The following is a 26,592-nucleotide window of genomic DNA, read 5'->3' on the forward strand; positions in this document are numbered from 1 at the left end:
GATGGATGTCTTCTGTGTAACTGTTAGAGATGGAATCACTACAAATGTCTGCATTCTACATCATTGAAAGCTATTTAAAAAACAACAACATACTGAACAACTCCTTTTTCTTTAAATCAAAAATAGCTTCTTTTGAAGAAATCTTTATAATCAAACTTGAGAATCGAAAGGCCAAGAAGCAGCACCTCTGTCTGCAGGTGGCTGAGTTTCAGCCGTTTACAACTTGCAGCAGTTAGTCAGAAGGGTGCAAATCCAGTTGCTCGTTGTGTTTTGGTGTGAAAGCGGAAAGGGGCTTTGTTACCTTATCTAAGGTGCCAACCTGCCGGGCTTGTGTCAGCATGGGCGACTGGGGCCACAACGACCCAAAGCAGGGGAGGTGTGCCGCCTCCCTCCCTCCCTCCCTGCTGGACGTCACCAGCGGCGCCGTACTTACGACCAAAAGTCAACGTTACTTCTACTTTGCGACTTAAGGAAGTGTAACGGCGCAAGTAAAGAAGCCAAAGGGGAGTCTTCCAGAGAACGACGTGAACGAGGCAAGGCTGGGAGACGACTGAGGTCGCAAAGGCGAACCAGACTTTCCACTTGCGGTGTAAACGTGTACCAGCGGCTTCACCTAGCTTACCCGCTTCCTCTGACGGCTACACCTCACGCCTCGCTAGCTAACGCTACTCTCTCTCTTTGAAGCGTGGCTACACGTCGCCAGCAGGTCTGCGCAGACCAAACGCCACATTTTGCACATTATATGCAAAACAAGGTTAAATGTTAAACCTCGAGCGACGCCGCAGTCATACTCCAACTCGTTTTGATAATTGTATTTCCTGCTACACAGACCACGTGCCCAAACAAGCCAATGAGCTAACGCGCTTTCAGTTCATTTGTGACCAATAACATGAGGAAGAGGCGGCCGCTTCAACAGCTGACATCATCGCCAGCCAATCCGCTGAGCGCTTTCTGGAGGCTGGACGGAGGGCTGCATCTTAATTGGAGCAACGACATAATGGGCGGAGAAGGAAGAGCACCACGGAAACTGGGTAGTGAATGTGGTTCCGGAGTGGCTCGGTTTTCCAATAGCAAAGCTATCGATGATGAGCCAAGATGGCGGCTCCCGGACAGCTAGTTTCCCTTCAATATGAGCGCAGGTAGGTGGGTCTAAACTGCATCCCAGCTGATTCTGACCCCCTCCCCAAGTTGTTTTTTGCAGAGAACGGCTTTGCAGAGATTGTTAGGGGGGTTCTGTCTTTCTGGACCATTTGGTGTTTGTCTATTTTTATTCTAGCGTTTTTTTTTAAAACTCCCATTGCTTCAGCAAAATCTCGGATTGATATTGCGAAGCCGTTCCCCGTGCCACTTCTCTTCAGGATGAACTGTTTTTATCTCGTTTCTACTGGACGGCCGTCGGGTTTTTTGTTGTAATGACAGCGCTCGAGCCAAGTTTGACCTAAATTCGGCGTTCGTGCGTAGATCCGAGCCGTCGTATTTTTAAAAACGGCCGAACGTCTCGAGATGTTTTCGCCCAAAAACGGGGTCAATTTTAATATGTTTACTTCAGTCAAAGAGTCCCCCGACCAGCTGCTCCGGAGTGACATCTCGCCCACTCTGGAACTCAGCCTCACCGTCGTCTACACGGTCTTCTACTCGCTGCTGTTTATATTCGTGTACCTCCAGCTGTGGCTGATCCTGCACTACGGACACAAGCGCCTGAGCTACCAGAGCGTCTTTCTGTTCCTGTGCCTGCTGTGGGCCGCCCTGAGGACCACGCTCTTCTCCTTCTACTTCAGAAATGTGGTGCAGGCGAACCAGCTGCAGCCCTGGCCCTACTGGCTGCTCTACTGCTTCCCCGTGTGTCTGCAGTTCTTCACCTTATGCCTCCTCAACCTGTACTTCGCACAGGTAAGGTGTGTGTGCGTGCGTGTGTGTGAGCGTGTGCGTGTGTGCGTTCGTGTGTGTGAGCGTGTGTGTGTGTGAGCGTGTGTGTGTGTGAGCGTGTGTGTGTGTGAGCGTGTGCGCAAGAAGAGGACGAGCTGTGTTTGACCGGATTTCATAAAAAGCTGACGTTGCAGTTTTACACTCACTGGATTCATCTTGAACCGTTAAAACACATTTTGACTCCAGCCCGAGCACTCACTCTTTTGTAAAATTGTGGATTATGAGATAAAATTCATCCCCCGCGCCTGTATGCAACTTAAAAAGGCTAAAGAATCATGAAGGTTTCTGAATTACTGCCATTCTTTCTTGTTATCGGGCTGAGAGGACCAAAGAATAGGGAGGACAGATTAAAAAAAAATCTGGTAGAATCTGAATCCAGGCCAGCACGGGTTCATGACTGTCGGTGGATTAGGTAGGCTTCCTACAAATCACAAGATTACTTATCATGTCTCTGGTACTGACAATACCCAATGCTATGTGCCCTCCCCCCACCCCCACCCCCAAGCAAGGGCACCTAACGCTTACATGGGGCCTGTTTAAAGCACCCTGTTCCAAAAAGCGCTGGTTAGACTTGGCTGTCATCATCTGATTTCTGATACAAATCAGCACACACGTCCATATAAACTGTCTTTGTGCTGTGGCAACTTGTGAAGACAAACTATACATGCTTACCTCACATACTAGGTACACAGGTTTTCTTCGAAATGGTGACGCTAACACACAGTGAAGCAGTGCAAACGAGCTGGTACTACACACATGATTATATTTTTGTATCTGAGAAATCTTTTTCATTTTTCAGCAGGCCTGCCTTGTCCTGTCATGGGCCACAAGAAAACACCCCTTTCTGTTGACTTATATGGTTAAAAACGTACCGTCATCAGCGACATCAGCCTCATCTCCAAATGGTTGCACAACCTACACCATGGCGTTCACGTAACTTTAATGCTTTTACTATTCCAGTGATATATTCAGGACGCCTGCACACATTGCCATGTACACACACACCTGTTCTTACTGTCCGCTGGTTTGCCGCAGCTAGATTCTCTGGTTGCATGTGGGGAAAGATGGATAGTCGCCCAGTTTATTTCTCAGGCTGAAAGACTTTAAAACGTCTAGATATAACTTCTAGGCCTCTCCTGACGTTTAATATGTGTACATGGGTAGAGCCAAATTTACCCACCAAATACACATTATCAACAATGCAGCTGTACTGCTGAGAGTGTATTTGTGTGAGAGCATGCAAGCAACGAAGGACAGTATTTTAATTAAAAGTATTTGAAATACTTATTTCAATTACTTTTGAGTGTTTTGTAATTCGTATTTGTTTTGAAAACTTAGAATGTAATGTGTAATCGGTGTCCTCTGGGAGTAGTGTTTTGCATTTGAAAATGCTTTTCAGCAGCGACCTGAGACTTGAGATCAGAAGGGGGCATCTTTTTTCTAACTATAGCCTAATCATGACAGTCGGTGTGGTGATGTGAACAACACGAAGATGGTCAGCTGCCAAATCAATCATAATGATGTGGTGTCGGTGCTGTGTGTTTGGTGTGAGGTAACATGGGGGTTCGAACCGGCGAGCCCCATGTTGGTAGACAACAGAATAGACTGATACAATACCCAGACACCCCATTTTTATTATTTTTATTAAAAAGAACAGACTTTTTTTCATTTAAATGTCTGGAAGAGCTCAGTAATAAAATTGTCAAATCATATTTTAGTTACTTTTTGTGGGTTGACATGAATGTAACTGATTGTGTTAAATGGGCATATGATATTGGGTCATATTGATTGCAGGCCCCTGAATTGAATTGAATCAAAGTCGTATTGTGGCAGACTTTGTGATATCAGATAATGATGCTGCTATAGTCCGCAGCATTACATTCACAGATGATTGGCCTATAGGCGACAGTGATGAGAAGGCCTACGGAAGGAAGTGGAAGATTTAACCATATGCCATGATAACAACCTCTCTAAATGTCACTAAGAAATCATTGTTGACTTTAGAAAGCTGCAAACACGATTATCCCTCACGGCTACACTTTCTGTCACGTCGGGATTTGTTTTGCTCGCAGAGGAAACTCACGCCATATTCCCTCCGAAACAAAGAACGAATTGAGTAAATTGTGATGCTAAATAAAGAAGCTACTTCCCTGCTAGTACTTCTGCTAACATTGCTCGTTAGCTAACACTGCCGCTAACGATGCTACTGTCACATATAATAAATATTGAACTTTACCAGCTGGTCTGTAAACTGAACATTTCTATCAGACTGTTCTTAGAAATATAGATAGAACCTTGGCCGTCTGATAGATTGCTAAAGAAAGAACTCTCCAAGACTCGGCCTAAAAGGAACCCTATGGAGGCAGGCCTCGGTAGAGCCCCGACCTTGCTTTTTTTCCCCTCCCCAATTTTGTCCGGCCAATTACCCCACTCTTCCGAATGGTCCCGGTCGCTGCTCCACCCACTCTGCCAATCCAGGGAGGGCTGCAGACTACCACATGCCTCATCCGACACAAGGGGAGTCGCCAGCCGCTTCTTTTCCCCTGACAGTGAGGAGTTTTGCCAGGGGGACGTAGCGCGTGGGAGGATCACGCTATTCCTCCCAGTTCCCCCTCCCCCTGAACAGGTGCCCCGACCGACCAGAGGAGGCGCTAGTGCAGCGACCAGGACACATACCCACATCCTGCTTCCCACCCGCAGACACGGCCAATTGTGTATGTAGGGACGCCCGACCAACCCGGAGATAACACGGGGATTCGAACCAGCGATCCCCATGTTGGTAGGCAACATAATAGACCACTAAGATACCTGGACGCCCTGAGCCCCGACCTTGCTTAAGCAATCAACCTCGCAAAACAATTCGCCGGGGGGGGGGGTTTGTAATGACTAGGGCGCATCACTTAACTTGGAAATGTTCATCAAAGCAATTGAAGGGATAAAGCGGGACATATGTGATAAATTGGACTCAAAAACTGACACATTTTCCAAAATGCTCCACTCAGAAATGAGTTTAATAAAAGATGAGCTAAAATCATTGATGGCTACATTACAGTCAACATTGAACTCACAGGGCTCTTCCATAAAGGACCTTGATCTCTAAGCTACCACCTGCAGTGATGACTTAACTATTCTCAGCAACACAGTGAATACTCTTAAAGGTGAAGTTGAAGTGCTCCAAGCTAAATATGAGGACCTGGAGGGAAGGTCAAGACGCAATAACTATCACCCATTGGGCGTCCCAGAGGGTTCTGAGGGTCCCCACCTGAGAGAGTTAATTTCTCAACTTTTGTAGGACGTGCTAAACCTGGATGAAACGCCCCTCTTGGACTGCACCCACAGATCCCTTCGAGAGAAGCCCAAGCATGGGGGCCCACCACGCCCTTTTATCATCAGAACTAACTATTTTCATGTCAAAGAACAGATCATGCACCAGGTGGGTGAATCTGCCCCTCTCCTGCACCAAGGCAAGATAGTTTCCATCTTCCCTGACATTGCCCCATCCGTAGCCAAGAAACACTCAGAGTTTGGAAATGCTAAATGCCTACTGCACTCTTGCCCAGGTGTTAAATTTGGCCTGTTCTACCCAGCCAAGCTTAAGATCACTCTACCAAGCAGAGCGTTCCACAAGCTCACTGGAACTTGTGGAGCTTCTGTGGTTGACTGTATTAACAGACTTGAGGAGGGCCGCCCCTCCAACCCAGAGTGGCGGGATCGACAGTGCTAACACTTAACCTCTACTCAAAATATCCTTTAACAGCCGGTATTCATAAATCTTTGTTAACTGAACCTTTCCAATACAATTTTCAGGTAAGATGTATTAAAATTTTTCAATAATTTCCTTAAACCCATATTAACTGAACCTTTCCAATACAATTCCCAGATAGGCTATATTCAAGGTTTTTTTTCCCCAATAATATCCTGTCTATCACCTTCTATGTATGTTTTGAGGAGGAGGTTTATTTAGTCTTTTTTTTTAATCACTTGGTTTTTATGAGAAACACTGTAGGCCACAAGCAGTCATGCTACCAGTGTTTTTGGTTTAACACAGTTTATTTAACTTGCCTAAGCTGTCCTTTTTATTTTATTTTATTTTTATTTACTACTATATAATTGTCACTACCTCGGCTTGGTAGGAGTGTTAATAGTCTACTAGGTCTTCTGTGTTTCTTAGGAAGTACTCAGGAGCTTGTATGGGTGGGGGGGGTGCACGCATCTTGTTTGGGAAGGTGCTTCAGCAGGTGGGAGAAAGTTCATTAGTTCACTTGTTCTTGTTCTTTGTCATGTACAGGCACGCGAGAGGATGTTTAAGTAGGGGGGCTGCCAACTAAAATGAAAAGTATCGTGGCGAGCCGGTGTGGAAGAATGAGTTGAGAGGCACAGATCTCTTTTTAATTGCAACTCCCGTGCCCCATAAACCGCACGACCCCAGGAGTGCTCTTTATTCACAACAGCCAGAACGGACCAGAACGTAACGAGTCCCTGTCGAAGAATTGTCTAACGCTGTCAGTTCTCTTCAGTCTGGGAGAAGTCCTGGACCTGACAGCTACTTGACAGAGTTTTACAAAAAGTTTTTTCCAAAATAACCCCTATTCTAATTGAGATGTACAATGAAGCATTTGTAAATGGTGCTCTCCCACAGACTCTCACCCAGGCAAATATCTCTCTTATCCTTAAAAAAAAAAAAGACCCTCTTGACTGCACATCATACCATCCAATTAGTTTGTTAAATGTCAACTGTAAAATTCTAGCCAAACTGCTGGCAGCGCATCTCGAAACAGTTCTCCCATTAATTATCTCCCCTGATCAAACTGGATTTATTAAGAACAGACACTCATTCTTTAATCTGCCACTGTTGTTTAATATTATATATAATCCCTCTATCACAACCACTTCTGAGGCCATCATATCCCTAGATGCAGAGAAAGCGGTCGACCGGGTGGAGTGGAAATAGCTTTTTTACACCCTAAACAAATTCGGCTTTGACTCCAAATTCATTACTTGGATAGGACTTTTGTGCTCAACCCCTCAAGTTTCTGTCAGGACCAATAACACTCGGTCAGGGTATTTTGTCCTGCAACAATCGACATGCCGGGGTTGCCCTTTAAGTCCCTTGTTATTTGCACTCACCATAGAACCCCTGGCAATAGCACTTCGCTCCAGTCCTCTCATTAAAGGTATAGTTAGATACGGACATGAACCCAAACTGTCTGTATATGCAGATGATTTATTGTTATACATATCTGACCTTTCTGTTTCTGTTCCCGCAGCCCTTGCTGCTTGCACATCCTTCGGTCACTTATCAGGATATCAACTGAACCTGTGGCTGCAAAAAGCTCCCGCTACATAACTTTCCATTTAAAACTGTTCATAATACTTATCTCAGTGTGCATGTCAAAAACAGATTTGAAAACCTCTTTCAGGCCAATTTAGTCCCCCCTTTAACCCGTACTAAGGATGATTTGGAACAGTGGTATTTGCTGCACCTCTCTTTATAGTCGTAAGAATTAATTCTATTAAAATGAACACCCTCCCTAAATTCTTATATGTCTTTCAATGCCTACCAATCTCTCTCCCCAATACATTTTTTAAAAAGATTGATGGCCTAATTTCACCTTTTATATGGGATGGAAAGTCTCCTTGGATGTGCAAACAGCTCTTGCAGAGGCCCCAGCCAGACAGAGGTCTAGCGTTACCACATTTCAGGTCCTGCTACTGTGCTGCTAATCTCAGGATCGTTCAGTACTGGTTGCGGAGCAAAGAAATATCCACACCCACAATTTGGCTAGAGATGGAGGCCGCCTCATGTGCACCCGCATCACTGTCTTCCCTCGCTCACTCTTCCATTACAGGCCCTCATCACTTCTTCACTGAAAATGTATGTCAAAACAACAATGAGGCTCTGGAACCAATTTGGAAGCCATTTTGAGTTTCAGACAACCTCTTTTTACGCCCGGTGGCCCCAAATCCAGCTTTTCCCCTCTCTGTGATGGACAGTGCCTTCTCAATGTGGTCTGGTTTTGGTATTAAAAGGTTTAGAGATCTCTATATTAATAATAATACATTTCCTACATTTGAGCAACTCTCAGCCAAATTCGGTCTTCCCAGACATCATTTTTTAGGTTCTTACAAATCTGGAGTTATATCCACAGCATAGATCCTCGATTCCCCGCTCTTCCTGGTGACACACTGTTTGACACTATTCTTACCCCCTTCCTACTCTGCAAAGTACCCTGACAATAGTCTGTTGGCAAATTTGTTGTCTACAGGCCACCTCATTAAACAATATTAAGTCTTCATGGGAGGTGGAACTGAATGAGGAAATATCTGATGAATTATGCGTAGAGGCACTCAAAATGGTACACACCTGCTCTATTTGTGCTTGACACAGCCTCATCTAATGCAACCTCATCCACATGGCTCACTGGACCAAAGCAAGATTATCCAAAATGTACAAAGATGTTAGCCCTAACTGTGTAAGCTGTAACCAACCTCCTGCAAATCATGTTCATATGTTTTGGGGTTGCCCATCTCTTGTTGGTTTTTGGGAAGACATATTTAACACACGCTCTGGAATAAGCGGCACACAGATTGAACCAGACCCACTCATCACGCTCTTTGGGGTTTCCTCATCCACATTACTACTGACCAAAATGGATAAGGACATAACTGCCTTTGTCACCCTGTTGGCGAGGCGACTGATCTTGCTTAGATGGAAATCTCCAGCACCCCCTTCTCATGCTGTCTGGATTAAAGCTATTTTAAATTGCATAAAGCCGGGCAAAAAATCAGACATACACTTAAAGGATCCATAAACACATTTTGTGTAATGTGGACTCTCCTCTTTTCTCATGTTAAGCAATTACACCTCCCTGCAGTTCGAGAGTGATGTGTAACCATTTCTATATGTAGCCTGTGTTCTGATCCTGGTTGGATGAGGTTAAGGACACCATACATTCTGGTGATGTAAGAGGCCTGGTATATGTGTACGGGACACCCAAGGTGAAGTTATGGAACTATGACAATGACAATGGTATTAATATGTTTGTTGTTGTTATGATCTTGTCCCATATTCTATTTATGTTTTTTGTTGTTTGGATGTGTTGTTTTGTATTCCTAATACATACTTTTCCAGTTTGATTATTTTGTAAATACTGATATGTTGAAAACCCAATAAACAGCATTATAAATAAAATAATGCACTGAATGGTTTAGGGCCAACATTCATTTCTGATCTTCTGCTGCACTACAAACCCTCCAGACCTGTCAGATGGTCTGGGACAGGTCTGCTTTCTGTCCACAGAGCCCAAACTAAACATGGAGAGGCAGCTTTCAGTTTTTATGCACCACATATCTGGAACAAACTCCCAGAAAACTGCAGGTCTGCTGCACCTCTCACTTCTTTAAATCTAGGCTGAAGACTTTCCTGTTTACCACTGCCTTTTATCAAAAACAAAAAAAAACAAACTTTTATCATCTTACACTGCACTGTAACTTTTACTCTGTTTTTATTGGTCTCAAATGTCTTTTTGTTGCCTTTTGCCAATTTCTCTTGTGCAAGCATATCTGTGTGTTGGTGTGATGGTCAGATGCTCAGTTCCAGTTGTCCAATATCACAGCTGCCAATATCACAGCTGCCCAGCCCAAATATAGTCTAATTTGTATCTCTCATGGACACACACACTCCCACACACACACACACACACACAAGCTTTCATGAGGCCTACGTAGTAAAACACTTGTTCAGTCCCCATCCATGTGTTAACACCAGCTTCATGGGACGAGCATTAACATTGTGTTAATTTTACATCAACTTTACATTAACTTTTCACTAACTTTACATCAACTTTACATTAACTTTTCACTAACTTAACATCAACTTTACATTAACTTTTCATCAACTTTACATTAACTGTTCATTAACTTTTCATTAACTTTACATCCACTTTACATTAATTTTACATCAACATTACATTAACTTTACATCAACTTTTCGTTAACTTTACATCCATTTTACATTAACTTTACATTAATTTTACATCAACATTACATTAACTTTACATCAACTTTTCGTTAACTTTACATCCATTTTACATTAACTTTACATTAATTTTATATCAACTTTACATTAACTTTACAGGAAGCAGTCAGAGGAAACAAGTCCACTCATTCAACAGCTCTATGCAGGAAACAGACCCAAATGATGAAAAAAGACAGAGGAAACTATGTCTGACACTATTGTTCCTGGGGTTGCTCAGCTGGTTGATTTGGGATTAGCTAATAAAGCTGCTGGAGTCATATGACTGGGTCGACCGACCATCCATTTACAGCCACCTCTTCACAAGTACACACAAGGACACAATTACCATGTGTCTTTCAACAGCCCAGCTGGTACTACTTGTATGATAGATATGATTAATCACACACACACACACACACACACACACACACTTAACTGCATTAACTAGATTAACTCTAAGCAACAAACATTCTGGTCTGGCCTGAACTTATTTACCTCCTTTTCTCTCTCTTACCTGAATGACTTATGTCTCTGTCTCTCCCTGTGGCTCTCTCTCTCTGTCTCTCTCTCTCTCAATTCAATTCAATTCAACAGGGCTTTATTGGCATGACCATATTCAGTTACACAGTACTGACAAAGCACAAGGTAGTACAAAACAGTACAGTACAATTTATAGCATAAAACTATCATAGAACAAAAGCAAAAAGTTGATGTATTGTTAAAAACAAACTACCAATTGAACAATACATTCAGTAGCGCAAACATTCATTGAACTTCGTCCAGACTAGCTTGGTCTAGTCAGAAAGGCACGAACTGAGGAAGCCTCTTGGATGAGAGGCGAAACGTCTTCACGGATATATACCAAGTCCAGTTGCACTTGATTCAACTCCTTTGGATATTCATTGAACTTGAAGCACAAAGAACAGAAGAACAAAAAATAGAAAAGTAACAACCCTGTGTGTGCGTGTGTGTGTGTGTGTGTGTGTGTGTGTGAATGGGGTGCTCACTCACTGTCTCTGAGATTGTGACATGCAACAATATATTTGGCTGCTGTGTTGCAGTTGAACTTCTCCACTCCCAGTAGGATGGCTACTTTGTCTTCTCCTTTCCAAGTAGCATGGCTAGTTTGTCTACTCCTCTCCCGGCAGGATGACTAGTTTGTCTACTCCTCTCCCAGTAGTATGGCTAGTTTGTCTACTCCTCTCCCAGTAGGATGGCTAGTTTGTCTACTCCTCTTCCGGCAGGATGGCTAGTTTGTCTACTCCTCTCCCAGTAATATGGCTAGTTTGTCTACTCCTCTCCCAGTAGGATGGCTAGTTTGTCTACTCCTCTCCCGGCAGGATGGCTAGTTTGTCTACTCCTCTCCCAGTAGTATGGCTAGTTTGTCTACTCCTCTCCCAGTAGGATGGCTAGTTTTTCTTCTCCTCTCCCAGTAGGATGGCTAGTTTGTCTACTCCTCTCCCAGTAGGATGGCTAGTTTGTCTTCTCCTCTCCCAGTAGCATGGTTATTTTGTCTTCTCCTATCCCAGTAGGATGGTGAGTATGTCTTCTCTCCCTGTCGGATGGCTAGTTTGTATTCTCTCCCTGTAGAATGGCTAGTTTGTCTTCTCCTCTCCTGGTAGGATGGCTAGTTTGTCTACTCCTCTCCCAGTAGGATGGCTAGTTTGTCATTTGCTCTCCTGGTAGGATGGCAAGATTGTCTACTCCTCTCCCGGTAGGATTGCTAGTTTGTCATCTGCTCTCCTGGTAGGATAGCAAGATTGTCTCCTCCTCTCCCAGTAGGATGGGTAGTTTGTCTACTCCTCTCCCGGCATGATGGCTAGTTTGTGTTCTCTCCCAGTAGGATGGCTAGTTTGTCTTCTACTCTCCCGGTACTATGGCTAGTTTGTCTTCTCCTCTCCCAATAGGATGGCTAGTTTGTCTTCTCCTCTCCCTGTAGGATGGCCAGTTTGTTTTCTCCTTTCCCGGTAGGATGGCTAGTTTGTCTTCTCCTCTCCCTGTAGAATGGCTAGTTTGTCTACTCCTCTCCCGGTAGGATGGCTAGTTCGTCATTTGCTCTTCTGGTAGGATGGCAAGATTGTCTACTCCTCTCCCGGTAGGATGGCTAGTTTGTCATCTGCTCTCCTGGTAGGATGGCTAGTTTGTCTTCTCCTCTCCCAGTAGAATCCTCTCCCAGTAGGATAGCTAGTTTGTCTTCTCCTCTCCCAGTAGGATGGCTAGTTTGTCCCCTCCTCTCCCAGTTGCATGGCTAGTTTGTCTACTCCTCTCCCGGCAGGATGGATAGTTTGTGTTCTCTCCTGGTAGGATGGCTAGTTTGTCTACTCCTCTCCCAGTAGCATGGCTAGTTTGTCTTCTCCTCTCCCAGTAGAATTACTAGTTTGTCTTCTACTCTCCAGGCATGATGGCTAGTTTGTCTTCCCCTCTCCCAGTACGATGGCTAGTTTGTCTTCTCTCCCAGTAGGTTGGCTAGTTTGTCTTCTCCTCTCCCAGTAGGATCCTCTCCCAGTAGGATTGGCTAGTTTTTCTTCTCCTCTCCCAGTAGGATGGCTAGTTTGTCTTCTCCTCTCCCAGTAGAATCCTCTCCCAGTAGGATGGCTAGTTTGTCTTCTCCTCACCCAATAGCATGGCTAGTTTGTCTTCCCCTCTCCTAGTAGGATGGCTAGTTTGTCTACTCCTCTTCCTGTGGGATGGCTAGTTTGTCTACTCCTCTCCCGGTAGGATGGCTAGTTTTTCTACTCCTCTCCCGGCAGGATAGCTAGTTTGTCTTCTCCTCTCCTGGTAGGATGGCTAGTTTGTCTACTCCTCTCCCAGTAGGATGGTGAGTATGTCTTCTCCTCTCCCAGTAGGATGGCTAGTTTGTCTTCTCTCCCTGTCGGATGGCTAGTTTGTATTCTCTCCCTGTAGCATGGCTAGTTTGTCTTCTCCTCTCCTGGTACGATGGCTAGTTTGTCTACTCCTCTCCCAGTAGGATGGCTAGTTTGTCATTTGCTCTCCTGGTAGGATGGCAAGATTGTCTACTCCTCTCCCGGTAGGATTGCTAGTTTGTCATCTGCTCTCCTGGTAGGATAGCAAGATTGTCTCCTCCTCTCCCAGTAGGATGGGTAGTTTGTCTACTCCTCTCCCGGCATGATGGCTAGTTTGTGTTCTCTCCCAGTAGGATGGCTAGTTTGTCTTCTACTCTCCCGGTACTATGGCTAGTTTGTCTTCTCCTCTCCCAATAGGATGGCTAGTTAGTCTTCTCCTCTTCCTGTGGAATGGCTAGTTTGTCTACTCCTCTCCCAGTAGGATTGCTAGTTTGTCTACTCCTCTCACAGTAGCATGGCTAGTTTGTCTTCTCCTATCCCAGTAGGATGGCTAGTTGTCTTCTCCTTTCTCAGTAGGATGGCTAGTTGTCTTCTCCTCTCCCGGTAGGAAGGCTAGTTTGTCTTCTGCTTTCCTAGTAGGATGGCTAGTTTGTCTTCTCCTCTCCCAGTAGGATGGCTAGTTTGTCTTCTGCTCTCCCAGTAGGATCCTCTCCAAGTAGGATGGCTAGTTTGTCTTCTCCTCTCCTGGTAGGATGGCTAGTTTGTCTATCCTCTCCCGGTAGTATGGCTAGTTTGTCTACTACTCTCCCGGCAGGATGGCTAGTTTGTCTTCTCCTCTCCCAATAGGATGGCCAGTTTGTCTTCTCCTCTCTCTGTAGGATGGCTAATTTGACTTCTCCTCTCCCGGTAGGATGGCTAGTTTGTCTTCTCCTCTCCCGGCATGATGGCTAGTTTGGCTGCTCCTCTCCCAGTAGCGTGGCTAGTTTTCTTCTCCTATCCCAGTAGGATGGCTAGTTTGTCTACTCCTCTCCCGGCATGATGGCTAGTTTGTCTTCTCCTCTCCCAGTAGGATGGCTAGTTTGTCTTCTCCTCTCCCAGTAGGATGGTGAGTTTGTCTTCTCTTCTCCCAGTAGGATGGCTAGTTTGTCTTCTCCTCTCCCAGTAGGATCCTCTCCAAGTAGGATGGCTAGTTTGTCTACTCCTCTCCCAGTAGGATTGCTAGTTTGTCTACTCCTCTCACAGTAGCATGGCTAGTTTGTCTTCTCCTATCCCAGTAGGATGGCTAGTTGTCTTCTCCTTTCTCAGTAGGATGGCTAGTTGTCTTCTCCTCTCCCGGTAGGAAGGCTAGTTTGTCTTCTGCTTTCCTAGTAGGATGGCTAGTTTGTCTTCTCCTCTCCCATTAGGATGGCTAGTTTGTCTTCTCCTCTCCCAATAGGTTTGATAGTTTGTCTTCTCCTCTCCCGGTAGGAAGGATAGTTTGTCTTCTCCTGTCCCAGTAGGATGGCTAGTTTGTCTTCTCTCCCTGTAGGATGTCTAGTTTGTCTTCTCCTCTGCCTGTAGGATGACTAGTTTGTCTTCTCCTCTCCTGGTATGATGGGTAGTTTGTCTACTCCTCTGCCAGTAGGATGGCTAGTTTGTCTTCTCCTCTCCCGGTAGGGTGGCTTGTTTGTCTTGTCCTCTCCCAGTAGTATAGTTAGTTTGTCTTCTCCTCTCCCAGTAGGATGGCTAGTTTGTCTTCTCCTCTCCCAGTAGGATGGCTATTTTATCATCTCCTCTGCCAGTAGGATGGCTAGTTTGTCTTCTCCTCTCCCAGTAGGATGGCTAGTTTGTCTTCTCCTCTGCCAGTAGGATGGCTAATTTGTCTTCTCCTCTCCCAGTAGGATGGCTAGTTTGTCTTCTCCTTTCCCAGTAGGATGGCTAGTTTGTCTTCTCCTTTCCCAGTAGGATGGCTAGTTTGTCTTCTCCTTTCCCAGTAGGATGGCTAGTTTATCTTTTCCTCTCCCAGTAGGACGTGTAGTTTATCTTCTACTTTCCCAGTAGGATGGCTAGTTTATCTTCTCCTTTCCCAGTAGGATGGCTAGTTTATCTTCTCCTTTCCCAGTAGGATGGCTAGTTTGTCTTCTCCTTTCCCAGTAGGATGGCTAGTTTGTCTTCTCCTCTCCCAATAGGTTTGATAGTTTGTCTTCTCCTGTCCCAGTAGGATGGCTAGTTTGTCTTCTCTCCCTGTAGCATGTCTAGTTTGTCTGCTCCTCTGCCTGTAGGATGACTAGTTTGTCTTCTCTTCTCCTGGTATGATGATGTAGTTTGTCTACTCCTCTGCCAGTAGGATGGCTAGTTTGTCTACTCCTCTCCCGGTAGGGTGGCTTGTTTGTCTTGTCCTCTCCCAGTAGTATAGTTAGTTTTTCTTCTCCTCTCCCAGTAGGATGGCTAGTTTGTCTTCTCCTCTCCCAGTAGGATGGCTAATTTGACTTCTCCTCTCCCAGTAGGATGGCTAGTTTGTCTTCTCCTTTCCCAGTAGGATGGCTAGTTTGTCTTCTCCTCTCCCAGTAGGATGGCTAGTTTGTCTTCTCCTCTCCCGGCATGATGGCTAGTTTGTCCACTCCTCTCCCAGTAGCATGGCTAGTTTGTCTTCTCCTATCCCAGTAGGATGGCTACTTTGTCTACTGCTCTCCCGGCATGATGGCTAGTTTGTCTTCTCCTCTCCCAGTAGGATGGCTAGTTTGTCTTCTGCTCTCCCAGTAGGATCCTCTCCAAGTAGGATGGCTAGTTTGTCTTCTCCTCTCCTGGTAGGATGGCTAGTTTGTCTATCCTCTCCCGGTAGTATGGCTAGTTTGTCTACTACTCTCCCGGCAGGATGGCTAGTTTGTCTTCTCCTCTCCCAATAGGATGGCCAGTTTGTCTTCTCCTCTCTGTAGGATGGCTAATTTGACTTCTCCTCTCCCGGTAGGATGGCTAGTTTGTCTTCTCCTCTCCCGGCATGATGGCTAGTTTGGCTGCTCCTCTCCCAGTAGCGTGGCTAGTTTTCTTCTCCTATCCCAGTAGGATAGCTAGTTTGTCTACTCCTCTCCCGGCATGATGGCTAGTTTGTCTTCTCCTCTCCCAGTAGGATGGCTAGTTTGTCTTCTCCTCTCCCAGTAGGATGGTGAGTTTGTCTTCTCTTCTCCCAGTAGGATGGCTAGTTTGTCTTCTCCTCTCCCAGTAGGATCCTCTCCAAGTAGGATGGCTAGTTTGTCTACTCCTCTCCCAGTAGGATTGCTAGTTTGTCTACTCCTCTCACAGTAGCATGGCTAGTTTGTCTTCTCCTATCCCAGTAGGATGGCTAGTTGTCTTCTCCTTTCTCAGTAGGATGGCTAGTTGTCTTCTCCTCTCCCGGTAGGAAGGCTAGTTTGTCTTCTGCTTTCCTAGTAGGATGGCTAGTTTGTCTTCTCCTCTCCCAGTAGGATGGCTAGTTTGTCTTCTCCTCTCCCAATAGGTTTGATAGTTTGTCTTCTCCTCTCCCGGTAGGAAGGATAGTTTGTCTTCTCCTGTCCCAGTAGGATGGCTAGTTTGTCTTCTCTCCCTGTAGGATGTCTAGTTTGTCTTCTTCTCTGCCTGTAGGATGACTAGTTTGTCTTCTCCTCTCCTGGTATGATGGGTAGTTTGTCTACTCCTCTGCCAGTAGGATGGCTAGTTTGTCTTCTCCTCTCCCGGTAGGGTGGCTTGTTTGTCTTGTCCTCTCCCAGTAGTATAGTTAGTTTGTCTTCTCCTCTCCCAGTAGGAAGGATAGTTTGTCTTCTCCTCTCCCAGTAGGATGGCTATTTTATCTTCTCCTCTGCCAGTAGGATGGCTAGTTTGTCTTCTCCTCTCCCAGTAGGATGGCTAGTTTGTCTTCTCCTCTCCCAGTAGGATGGCTAGTTTGTCTTCTCCTCTCCCGGTAGGGTGGCTTGTTTGTCTTGTCCTCTCCCAGTAGTATAGTTAGTTTGTCTTCTCCTTTCCCAGTAGGATGGCTAGTTTATCTTTTCCTCTCCCAGTAGGACGTGTAGTTTATCTTCTCCTTTCCCAGTAGGATGGCTAGTTTATCTTCTCCTTTCCCAGTAGGATGGCTAGTTTGTCTTCTCCTTTCCCAGTAGGATGGCTAGTTTGTCTTCTCCTTTCCCAGTAGGATGGCTAGTTTATCTTCTCCTCTCCCAGTAGGACGGGTAGTTTATCTTCTCCTTTCCCAGTAGGATGGCTAGTTTATCTTCTCCTCTCCCGGTAGGATGGCTAGTTTATCTTCTCCTTTCCCGGTAGGATGGCTAGTTTGTTGATGTTAATGAGGCTTCTGAAGTTTGGGTGGATGTGTTCAGTGTTTAGATAGTAATGATTTCTAACGTGGTTATACTTAGGACAGGTGATGATGAAGTGCAGCTCTGTCTCCACCTCTCCCATGTCTGTCTGTCTGTTTGTCTGTCTGTGTGTCTGTGTCTGTCTGTCTTTCTCTCGCTCTCTCGCTCTGTGTGCGTGTCTCTCTGTCTGGCTGTCTGTTTCGCTCTCTATCTGTCTCCCTCTCTCTCTCTCTCACTGTCTGTTGGTCTCTCTCTCTCACTGTTTGTTGGTCTCTCTCTCTCTTTCTCTGTTTGTGTCTCTCTCTGTCTGCATGTATGTCTGTGTGTCTGCCTGTCTGTCTGTCTGTTTGTTTGCCTCTCTTTCTCGCTCTCTGTTTGTCTGTCTTTTTGTCACTCTTTCTCTCACTGTCTGTTGGTCTCTCTCTCTCTCTTTCTGTGTGTTTGTGTGTGTCTGTCTGTCTGTCTGTCTCTCTGTATATAGAATCAATTGCCGTAACCAAAGTCTCTCTTTGGAATATTGTCTTTGTCATATGTGATAATTAATACCGGGAGAGTGTACATATGTAGTACTTAATACCTGGAGAGTGTACATATGTATGTAGTAATTAATACCTGGAGAGTGTACATATGTGGTAATTAATACCTGGAGAGTGTACATATGTATATGGTAATTAATACCTGGAGAGTGTACATATGTGGTAATTAATACCTGGAGAGTGTAGATATGTGGTAATTAATACCTGGGGAGTGTACATATGTGGTAACTGTTACCTAGAGAGTGTACATATGTAGTAATCAATACCTGGAGAGTGTACATATGTGGTAATTAATACCTGGAGAGTGTACATATGTGACAATTGATACCTGGAGAGTGCATGTGACTGTCCTGGATTACTAGGATGTATGGAGTTGTCAGTGTTTAGGTGGCCTGGTGTCGTCAAGCTTCCATTAGAGACTGTGACGGCATGTAGCTTCATATGATGTGCAGCTCTGTGCAGCCTGGAAGCTTCACGTGATGTGCAACTCCATGCAGCCTGGAAGCTTCATGTGATGTGCAGCTCCATGAAGCCTGGAAGTCTGATCTGCAGCTCCATGAAGCCTGGAAGCTTCATGTATTGTGCAACTCCATGCAGCCTGGAAGTCTGATCTGCAGCTCCATGCAGCCTGGAAGCTTCATGTGATGTGCAACTCCATGCAGCCTGGAAGTCTGATCTGCAGCTCCATGAAGCCTGGAAGCTTCATGTATTGTGCAGCTCCATGCAGCATGGAAGCTTGATGTGATGTGCAGCTCCATGCAGCCTGGACGTTTGATGTGATGTGCAGCGCCGTGCAGCGTGGAAGCTTGATGTGATGTGTAGCTCCGGGCAGCCTGGAAGCCTGTCTGAACTATATCTGCTGTCTTGTCCTTGCTCAGGGCTTCCTAATGGTTTCAAGGAGCATTTGTAGTTCAGACTTGCATGAAATCCTTAACAAAGCAACTCCAAACTTAAGAGGCTGAACGGTGTGTGTTTGTGCCTCCTCACTATTTCATATGTCTGACTGAGTTGAGGTGAATTTAATTTCTGTTCAACAGCTTTAACTTTGGATGCATGAGGACAACTTTCTTTTTTACCAAGCCAGTTGAATGGATTGAAGTATGATGTGGCCTGCGAGACTCCAGCAAATTCCTGGACATTAAACATGTTAGCATGTCAATTTGCACCACAAGACTTCTTCTCACAATGTTGCTTTGTTAGACCTGAAACCCAGTGTCAGTCAGCTCTGACTGGCCCAGTGTGTGCACACTAGGAACCTGGCTTTGTATGCTGCTCTGACTTACTCACATTTATACAAGCAAATGCAGAACACAATGATTATAACAATACATATATGATAAAATAACGAGCACATTAGCAACATATTTGCATTAACATTGAACAGCTGAGTAGTGTCAGCTGTTCAGTGACACAACATCATGCCGTATGACTTGACATGCTGTCTAGCACACCTCGTGTGTGTGTACAACTACTCACTTCTTTCATACAACTAGTAGTACCAGCTGGGCTGTTACATGACACGCAGTAATTCTCTCCTTGTGTGTACTTTTCCTGTGGTGTCTATGTTTTCCATCCAGTCAAGCGTGTGCTGTGTCATGAGATGTACTTCTGCTTGTTGGTTTTGTAGCTCTGTCACCAGGTCTCAGTCTGGGTCCCTGTGGTGAGCCAGGTCTTTTTTACACCACGTGGTATAAGATAACAGCTAATAAAAGCCATGTTCTAGTAGCTGCACTTTGAAGTGTGCATGCTGGTTGATCTTGGTTACAGTTACCCTGCAACACAGATCATGTTTTGAGGAATCAGCAACACTTTGTCGTTTCATTTCATGTACAAAATCACATGAAATGAAACAATGTCGTTTCCCCAGCCACAGCAGTGCAACACAAAGACAAAAACACATATCTAAAAACTACAAGAACACTACTAATACATATATCTAAACTAACATATACATATCATAACAAAAAAATCCCTCAGTACGTTTACGTGATGTTAGAAAAAGTGGATTTATTGTGTTAGTCTGACTAAAACTGCACTTCTAAAACACATGTAAACGTGTTAGTCCAACTGAAATCGTACTAAATCAAATTTCTGGAAGTCGGATTGACACACCTAGATAATGTAGTTGGGGATGGATTTACTCTGGCATGTATACGCTTCAATCGGGCCTGAACTTGCTTAGGCGTTCTGCGCATGATCCATAGTTCCCGTGGCGGTCTTTCACCTGGAAGTGGAACGGCGTAGTAATCACAGTGTCAGAGGTACAGCGTAGAGTACGTATGAAATGGACAGGGCTGTAAAGGTGTCCATGTTTTCACCGCGCCACATGGAACCCGCTTGCCAACTTGTTTGTCGCTTGTTCGGTGTGTGACGCAATAGGTGAACCGGAAGAAGGTCCAATAGCAACCAGCTGAAAGGGGGCATATCGCCACCTACTGTACCGGGGTGGGACATACTTTCATCAGTAAATGGATTCTCCCCTGGTTCTCGTATACTGGGACAACGACAGTAGTCCAATTTCATGGCCTAATCGAGCTTAACCGTATCTCGACTTAACTGTGCATGTAAACACAGTGACTGTCCAAGAGAGCAAACACCAGCCAGGAAGACTGTCAGAACTGCCGGTCTGCATGGGCTAGCAGTTAGCTTAGCCTGCCCTGCTTCCACATCCTGTCAAACCGCCCTTGGTGTTTCCTCTTTGGGCCTAGCTGTGGTCCTTGGGTATATCAGGTTATGATGTATATAATGATGGTCTGGCAGACCTGTCCAGGGTGTCTTCTCACCTACCTCCCAATGACTGCTGGGATGGGCTCCAGCATCGCCGCGACCCTGAGAGCAGGATAAGCAGTTTGGATGATGGATGGATGTTAGTATATTAGGTTTGAAGAAAGACCAGATAGTTGTGTTCGTTTGAGACGCCTCATGTCCTACTTCAGAGCAATGAGAAAAGGTTTTGTGAAAGAACTTTTTCAGTATTCTTACATGTATACGTGCTGAAAAATCCTTTTGTGTTTCACAGTAATCTTTACTTTTCTTCCCAGTGAAGAACATGCATGTCTGTTTGTCTGTTTGCATGCTGAGTTCTTGCTCCCACACTCAGTGTTTTGGACTTTTCCTAACATACATGATGTTTGTGCACTCCTGAGCTTTCTGAACATGGGGTGATGCTCTTCTGTTTGGTTTGAGCTCCTGCAAGATCTCCACTCCAGTGATTCTTGGCATCATCTATTTAAAACAGTGACTTTACTTAGTTGTGCATGCTGTGTACAAACTTCCTACAACTGCAGAGGATCAGCAGAATAGTCCTCTTATCCAGTTACCCCTACCTTCCTCTTGTCTGAAGAACTGGCCATGTGAGAAGGGGGTCTGTTCTGATGGTCAGGAATCTCACAACTGTTGGGCAGAGAGGAAGCACTTTTTTCACACTGTAGAAATGTTCGCCCAGACCTACTGCTTATTCTAAATACATACAGGTCAAAGAGCAAAAGTAAAATGGAAGTGAACAGAGACAAGTCACCAGTTGAAAGAGCTTGTTGGCCTTTCAAAGGACAGTTAAAGGACAGCTAAAGGCCGGTTGCAGGAAGTAATGTATGCCAGTGGGTTTTCTTCCATTTATATTCATTTCAGTCTATGATCCTTAGGAAATTAAAGCACCACTCACACGTTCAGCCCTTCCACGCGGTAAGTGTAGAGTATGTGTGTGTGTGTGTGTGTGTGTGTGGTGTTAGTGTGTGTGTGTGTGTGTGTTAGTTAGTGTAGATAGCGGGACCGACAACTAAAGCATTCATGATCCTAATTCTTTTTGGAGGTGGTAGGTGTTGTCTTAGAGAGTAAGGGAAAAATCCCAGAAAATTAAAATTATGCATAAATATGCAAACTATGAATTTTTCTAAAAATGGCTAAAAACCCACTTCTCTCGGCATTTCAGATGATTCTGAGAATCTTTGATTTTTTCACCTATATAAAAAAAAATTTCTGGGACTTAGAAATGTTTTGGCATTATGAAAAATATATGCATTTTTGCAAAAATGCACTTATGATCCTAATTGTTTTTGGAGGTGGTAGTTATTGTTCCAGAGAGGACCAGAAAAATAGCAGAAAATTAAAATATAATTATAATAATTATGCATAACTATGCAAAATATGCATTTTCTAAAAATGGCTAAAAACCACTTTTCGTGGCATTTCAGATGATTCTGAGGATTTGGGGGGAGGGAGTTGGAGTGGGGGGGGAGTTAGCTGGCAGGATGAAGAGGAGGGAGATTTAGACGGGTGGATAACCAAATCGCTACATTGTAGCGGGGTTCTTCTAGTCTACTCATATATTTTTGGAATGTGTGTGTGTGTGGTGTTAGTGTGTGTGTGTGTGTGTGTGTGTGTGTGTGTGTTAGTTAGTGTAGATAGCGGGATCGATAACTAAAGCATTTATGATCCTAATTCTTTTTGGAGGTGGTAGGTATTGTCTCAGAGAGTAAGGGAAAAATCCCAGAAAATAAAAATTATGCATAATTATGCATAAATATGCATTTTTCTAAAAATGGCTAAAAACCCACTTCTCTCGGCATTTCAGATGATTCTGAGCATCTTTGATTTTTTTCACCTATATAAAAAAAAATTTCTGGGACTTAGAAATGTTTTGGCATTATGAAAAATATATGCATTTTTGCAAAAATGCACTTATGATCCTAATTTTTTTGGAGGTGGTAGGTATTGTTCCAGAGAGGACCAGAAAAATAGCAGAAAATTAAAACAATTATAATAATTATGCATAATTATGCAAAATATGCATTTTCTAAAAATGGCTAAAAACCACTTTTCTCGGCATTTCAGATGATTCTGAGGATTTAGGGGGAGGGAGTTGGAGTGGGGGGGCGGTTAGCTGGCAGGATGAAGAGGAGGGAGATTTAGTCGGGTGGATAACCAAACCGCTACATTGTAGCGGGGTTCTTCTAGTATATATATATATATAATGTTAAAAGAAAAACTCAACGGTAGGGTAAGTATATACAGTGGTGCTTGAAAGTTTGTGAACCCTTTTAGAATTTTCTATATTTCTGCATAAATATGACCTAAACATCATCAGACTTTCACACAAGTCCTAAAAGTAGATAAAGAGAACCCAATTAAACAAATAAGACAAAAATATTATACTTGGTCATTTATTTATCGAGGAACATTAGCCAATATCACATATATGTGAGGGGCAAAGGTATGTGAACCTTTGCTTTCAGTATCTGGTGTGACCCCCCCCCCCCCATGCAGCAATAACTGCAGCTAAACGTTTCTGGTAACTGTTGATCAGTCCTGCACATCGGCTTGGAGGAATTTCAGCCCATTGCTCCATACAGCTTCAACTCTGGGATGTCGGTGGGTTTCCTCACATGAACTGCTCGCTTCAGGTCCTTCCACAACATTTTGATTGCATTAAGGTCAGGACTTTGACTTGGCCATTCCAGAACATTAACTTTATTCTTCTTCAACCATTCTTTGGTAGAACGACTTGTGTGCTTAGGGTCGTTGTCTTCTCTTGAGATTCAGTTCACGGACAGATGTCCTGACATTTTCCTTAAGAATTCGCTGGTATAATTCAGAATTCATTGTTCCATCGATGATGGCAAGCCGTCCCGGCCCAGATGCAGCAAAACAGGCCCAAACCATGATACAACCGCCACCATGTTTCACAGATGGGATAAGGTTCTTATGCTGGAATGCAGTGTTTTCCTTTCTCCAAACATAACCCCGTCTCATTTAAACCAAAAAGTTCTATTCTGGTCTCATCCATCCACAAAACATTTTTCCAATAGCCTTCTGGCTTGCCCACGTGATCTTTAGCAAACTGCAGACGGGCAGCAATGTTCTTGTTGGAGAGCATTGGCCTTCTCCTTGCAACCCTGCCATGCACACCGTCGTTGTTCAGTGTTCTCCTGATGGTGGACTCATGAACATTAACATTAGCCAATATGAGAGAGGCCTTTAGTTGCTTAGAAGTTACCCTGGGCTCCTTTGTGACCTGGCCGACTATTACACGCCTTGCTCTTGGAGTGATCTTTGATGGTCGACCACTCCTGGGGAGGGTAACAATGGTCTTGAATTTCCTCCATTTGTACACAGTCTGTCTGACTGTGGATTGGTGGATTCCAAACTCTTTAGAGATGGTTTTGTAACCTTTTCCAGCCTGATGGGCATCAACAATGCTTTTTCTGAGGTCCTCAGAAATCCCCTTTGTTCTTGCCATGATACACTTCCAGAAACATGTGTTGTGAAGATCAGACTTTGATAGATCCCGGTTCTTTAAATAAAACAGGGTGCCCACTCAGACCTGACTGTCATCCCATTGACTGAAAACACCAGACTCTAATTTCACCTTCAAATTAACTGCCACTCCTAGAGGTTCACATACTTTTGCCCCTCACAGATATGTAGTATTGGATTATTTTCCTCAATAAATAAATGACCAAGTATAATATTTTGTCTCATTTGTTTAAATGGGTTCTCTTTACCTACTTTTAGGACTTGTGTGTAAATCTGATGACGTTTTAGGTCATATTTATGCAGAAATATAGAAAATTCTAAAGGGTTCACAAACTTTCAAGCACCACTATAGTGTATATATATATATATATATATATAGTGCATCCAGAAAGTATTCACACCCTTTCTATTTCCCCTCATTGTGTTATGTTACAGCCTTATCCCAAAATGGATTAAATTCCTTTTTTTCCCTCATCAATCTACACAAAATACCCCATAATGACAAAGTGAAAAAGGTTTTGTCGAAACATTTTGCAAATTTATTAAAAAAGAAAAACTGAAATATTGCATGTACATAAGTATTCACACCCTTTGCTATGACACTCAAAATTGAGCTCAGGTTCATCCTGTTTCCACTGATCATCCTTGGGATGTTTCTACATCTTGATTGGAGCCCACCTGTAGTAAATTCAAGTGATTGGACATGATTTGGAAAGGCACACACCTGTCCATATAAGGTCCCACTGTTGACAGTGCATGTCAGAGCAGAAACCAAGCCATGAAGTCAAAGGAATTGTCTGTGGACCTCCGAGACAGGATTGTATCGAGGCACAGATCTGGGGAAGGGTACCAAAAAATTTCTACAGCTTTGAAGGTCCCGAACAGCACAGTGGTCTCCATCATTCGTAAATGGAAGAAGTTTGGATCCACCAGGACTCTTCCTAGAGCTGGCCGCCCAGCCAAACTGAGCAATCGGGGGAGAAGGGCCTTGGTCAGGGAGGTGACCAAGAACCCGATGGTCACTCTGACAGAGCTCCAGCGTTCCTCTGTGGAGATGGGAGAACCTTCCAGAAGAACAACCATCTCTGCAGCACTCCACCAATCAGGCCTTTATGGTAGAGTGGCCAGACGGAAGCCTCTGCTCAGTAAAAGGCACATGACAGCCCACTTGGAGTTTGCCAGAAAGCACCTAAAGGACTCTCAGACCATGAGAAACAAGATTCTCTGGTCTGATGAAACCAAGATTGAACTCTTTGGCCTGAATGCCAAACGTCACGTCTGGAGGAAACCAGGCACCTCTCATCACCTTGCTAATACCATCCCTACAGTGAAGCATGGTGGTGGCAGCATCATGCTGTGGGGATGTTCTTCAGTGGCAGGAACTGGGAGACTAGTCAGGATCGAGGGAAAGATGAATGGAGCAAAGTACAGAGAGATCCTTGATGAAAACCTGCTCCAGAGTGCCCAGGACCTCAGACTGGGGCGAAGGTTTACCTTTCAACACGACAACGACCCTAAGCACACAGCCAAGACAACGAAGGAGTGGCTTCGGAACAAGTCTGTGAATGTCCTTGAGTGGCCCAGCCAGAGCCCAGACTTGAACCCCATTGAACATCTCTGGAAAGACCTGAAAATAGCTGTGCAGCGACGCTCCCCATATGACCTTACAGAGCTCGCTCGAGAGGATCTGCAGAGAAGAATGGGAGAAATACCCCAAATATAGGTGTGCCAAGCTTGTAGCTTCATACCCAAGAAGACTTGAGGCTGTAATCGCTGCCAAGGGTGCCTCAATCAAGTACTGAGTAAAGGGTGTGAATACTTATGTACATGCAATATTTCAGTTTGTTATTTTTAATAAATTTTCAAAAATTTCTACAAAACCTTTTTTGCTTTGTCATTATGGGGTATTGTATGTAGATTGATGAGGAAAAAAAGGAATTTAATCCATTTTGGAATAAGGCTGTAACATAACAACATGTGGGGAAAGTGAAGGGGTGTGAATCCTTTCCAGATGCACTGTATATATACATATATATATATCTCAAATCAATTTTATTTGTACAGCCCAATATCACAAATTATAAATTTGCCACAGTGGGCTTAACAGCAACACAGCATCCTGTCCTTAGACCCTCTCATCGGATAAGGAACAACTCCCTAAAAAAAACCTTTAACAGGGAGAAAAACCAGGAAGAAACCTCAGGGAGAGCAACAGAGGAGGATCTGTCTCCCAAGACTGACAGCGTGCAATAGATGTTGTGTTTATGCAATTTACACAATACAACATCGAAAGAGGATAACAGAATTATAATGGACTTATAAAATTTATGAAGAATATGATGCGCAGGATGCTAAGCAGTGTCCAGACGCCATCGGAACAGTCCAGGACCCAAGACACGGGACCAGCATCATCATGTAAAAAAAAAAGTATTTATATATATTGTGGCAGGATGAGGAAAAACACAGGAGACGAAGGCGAGTTTGAACTTTATTCCTCAGCTCCAAAACCAAACTACAACAGGAACAACCTTGCGCCAGAGAGCCCGGGAACGTAAACCACGCCCCCAGCTCACAGCCCTGCTGGGTGAGAGGCATGGCCCCTAGTGTCCGCCACACAACCCCCCCCCCCGGAACACCCACAAGGGACTCCTGGAAAGAAAATCAGTGTCGGCCGTCCCTCAGCCGAAACAGTAGGTGAAACACAGTCCAAAGCCGGCTGAGAAGCAGAACGCTGAACCCGTGAAGACACTGCC

The 26,592-nt window shown here is 44.4% G+C and overlaps 1 protein-coding gene across 1 annotated transcript in view; it reads left to right on the forward strand.

Moving 5' to 3' along the window:
* The first annotated feature begins 1,503 nt into the window (after window positions 1–1,503).
* Window positions 1,504–26,592, forward strand: part of gpr137c (G protein-coupled receptor 137c) — an 86,078-nt gene continuing 60,989 nt past the window's right edge. Inside the window, exon 1 of the mRNA XM_056301412.1 lies at window positions 1,504–1,890. Within this exon, the coding sequence (XP_056157387.1) occupies window positions 1,504–1,890 (387 nt within the window). The remainder of the gene's footprint in view (window positions 1,891–26,592) is intronic.

Source organism: Lampris incognitus, chromosome 21 (assembly GCF_029633865.1).
Source record: "Lampris incognitus isolate fLamInc1 chromosome 21, fLamInc1.hap2, whole genome shotgun sequence".
NCBI classification, from domain to species: Eukaryota; Metazoa; Chordata; class Actinopteri; order Lampriformes; family Lampridae; genus Lampris; species Lampris incognitus.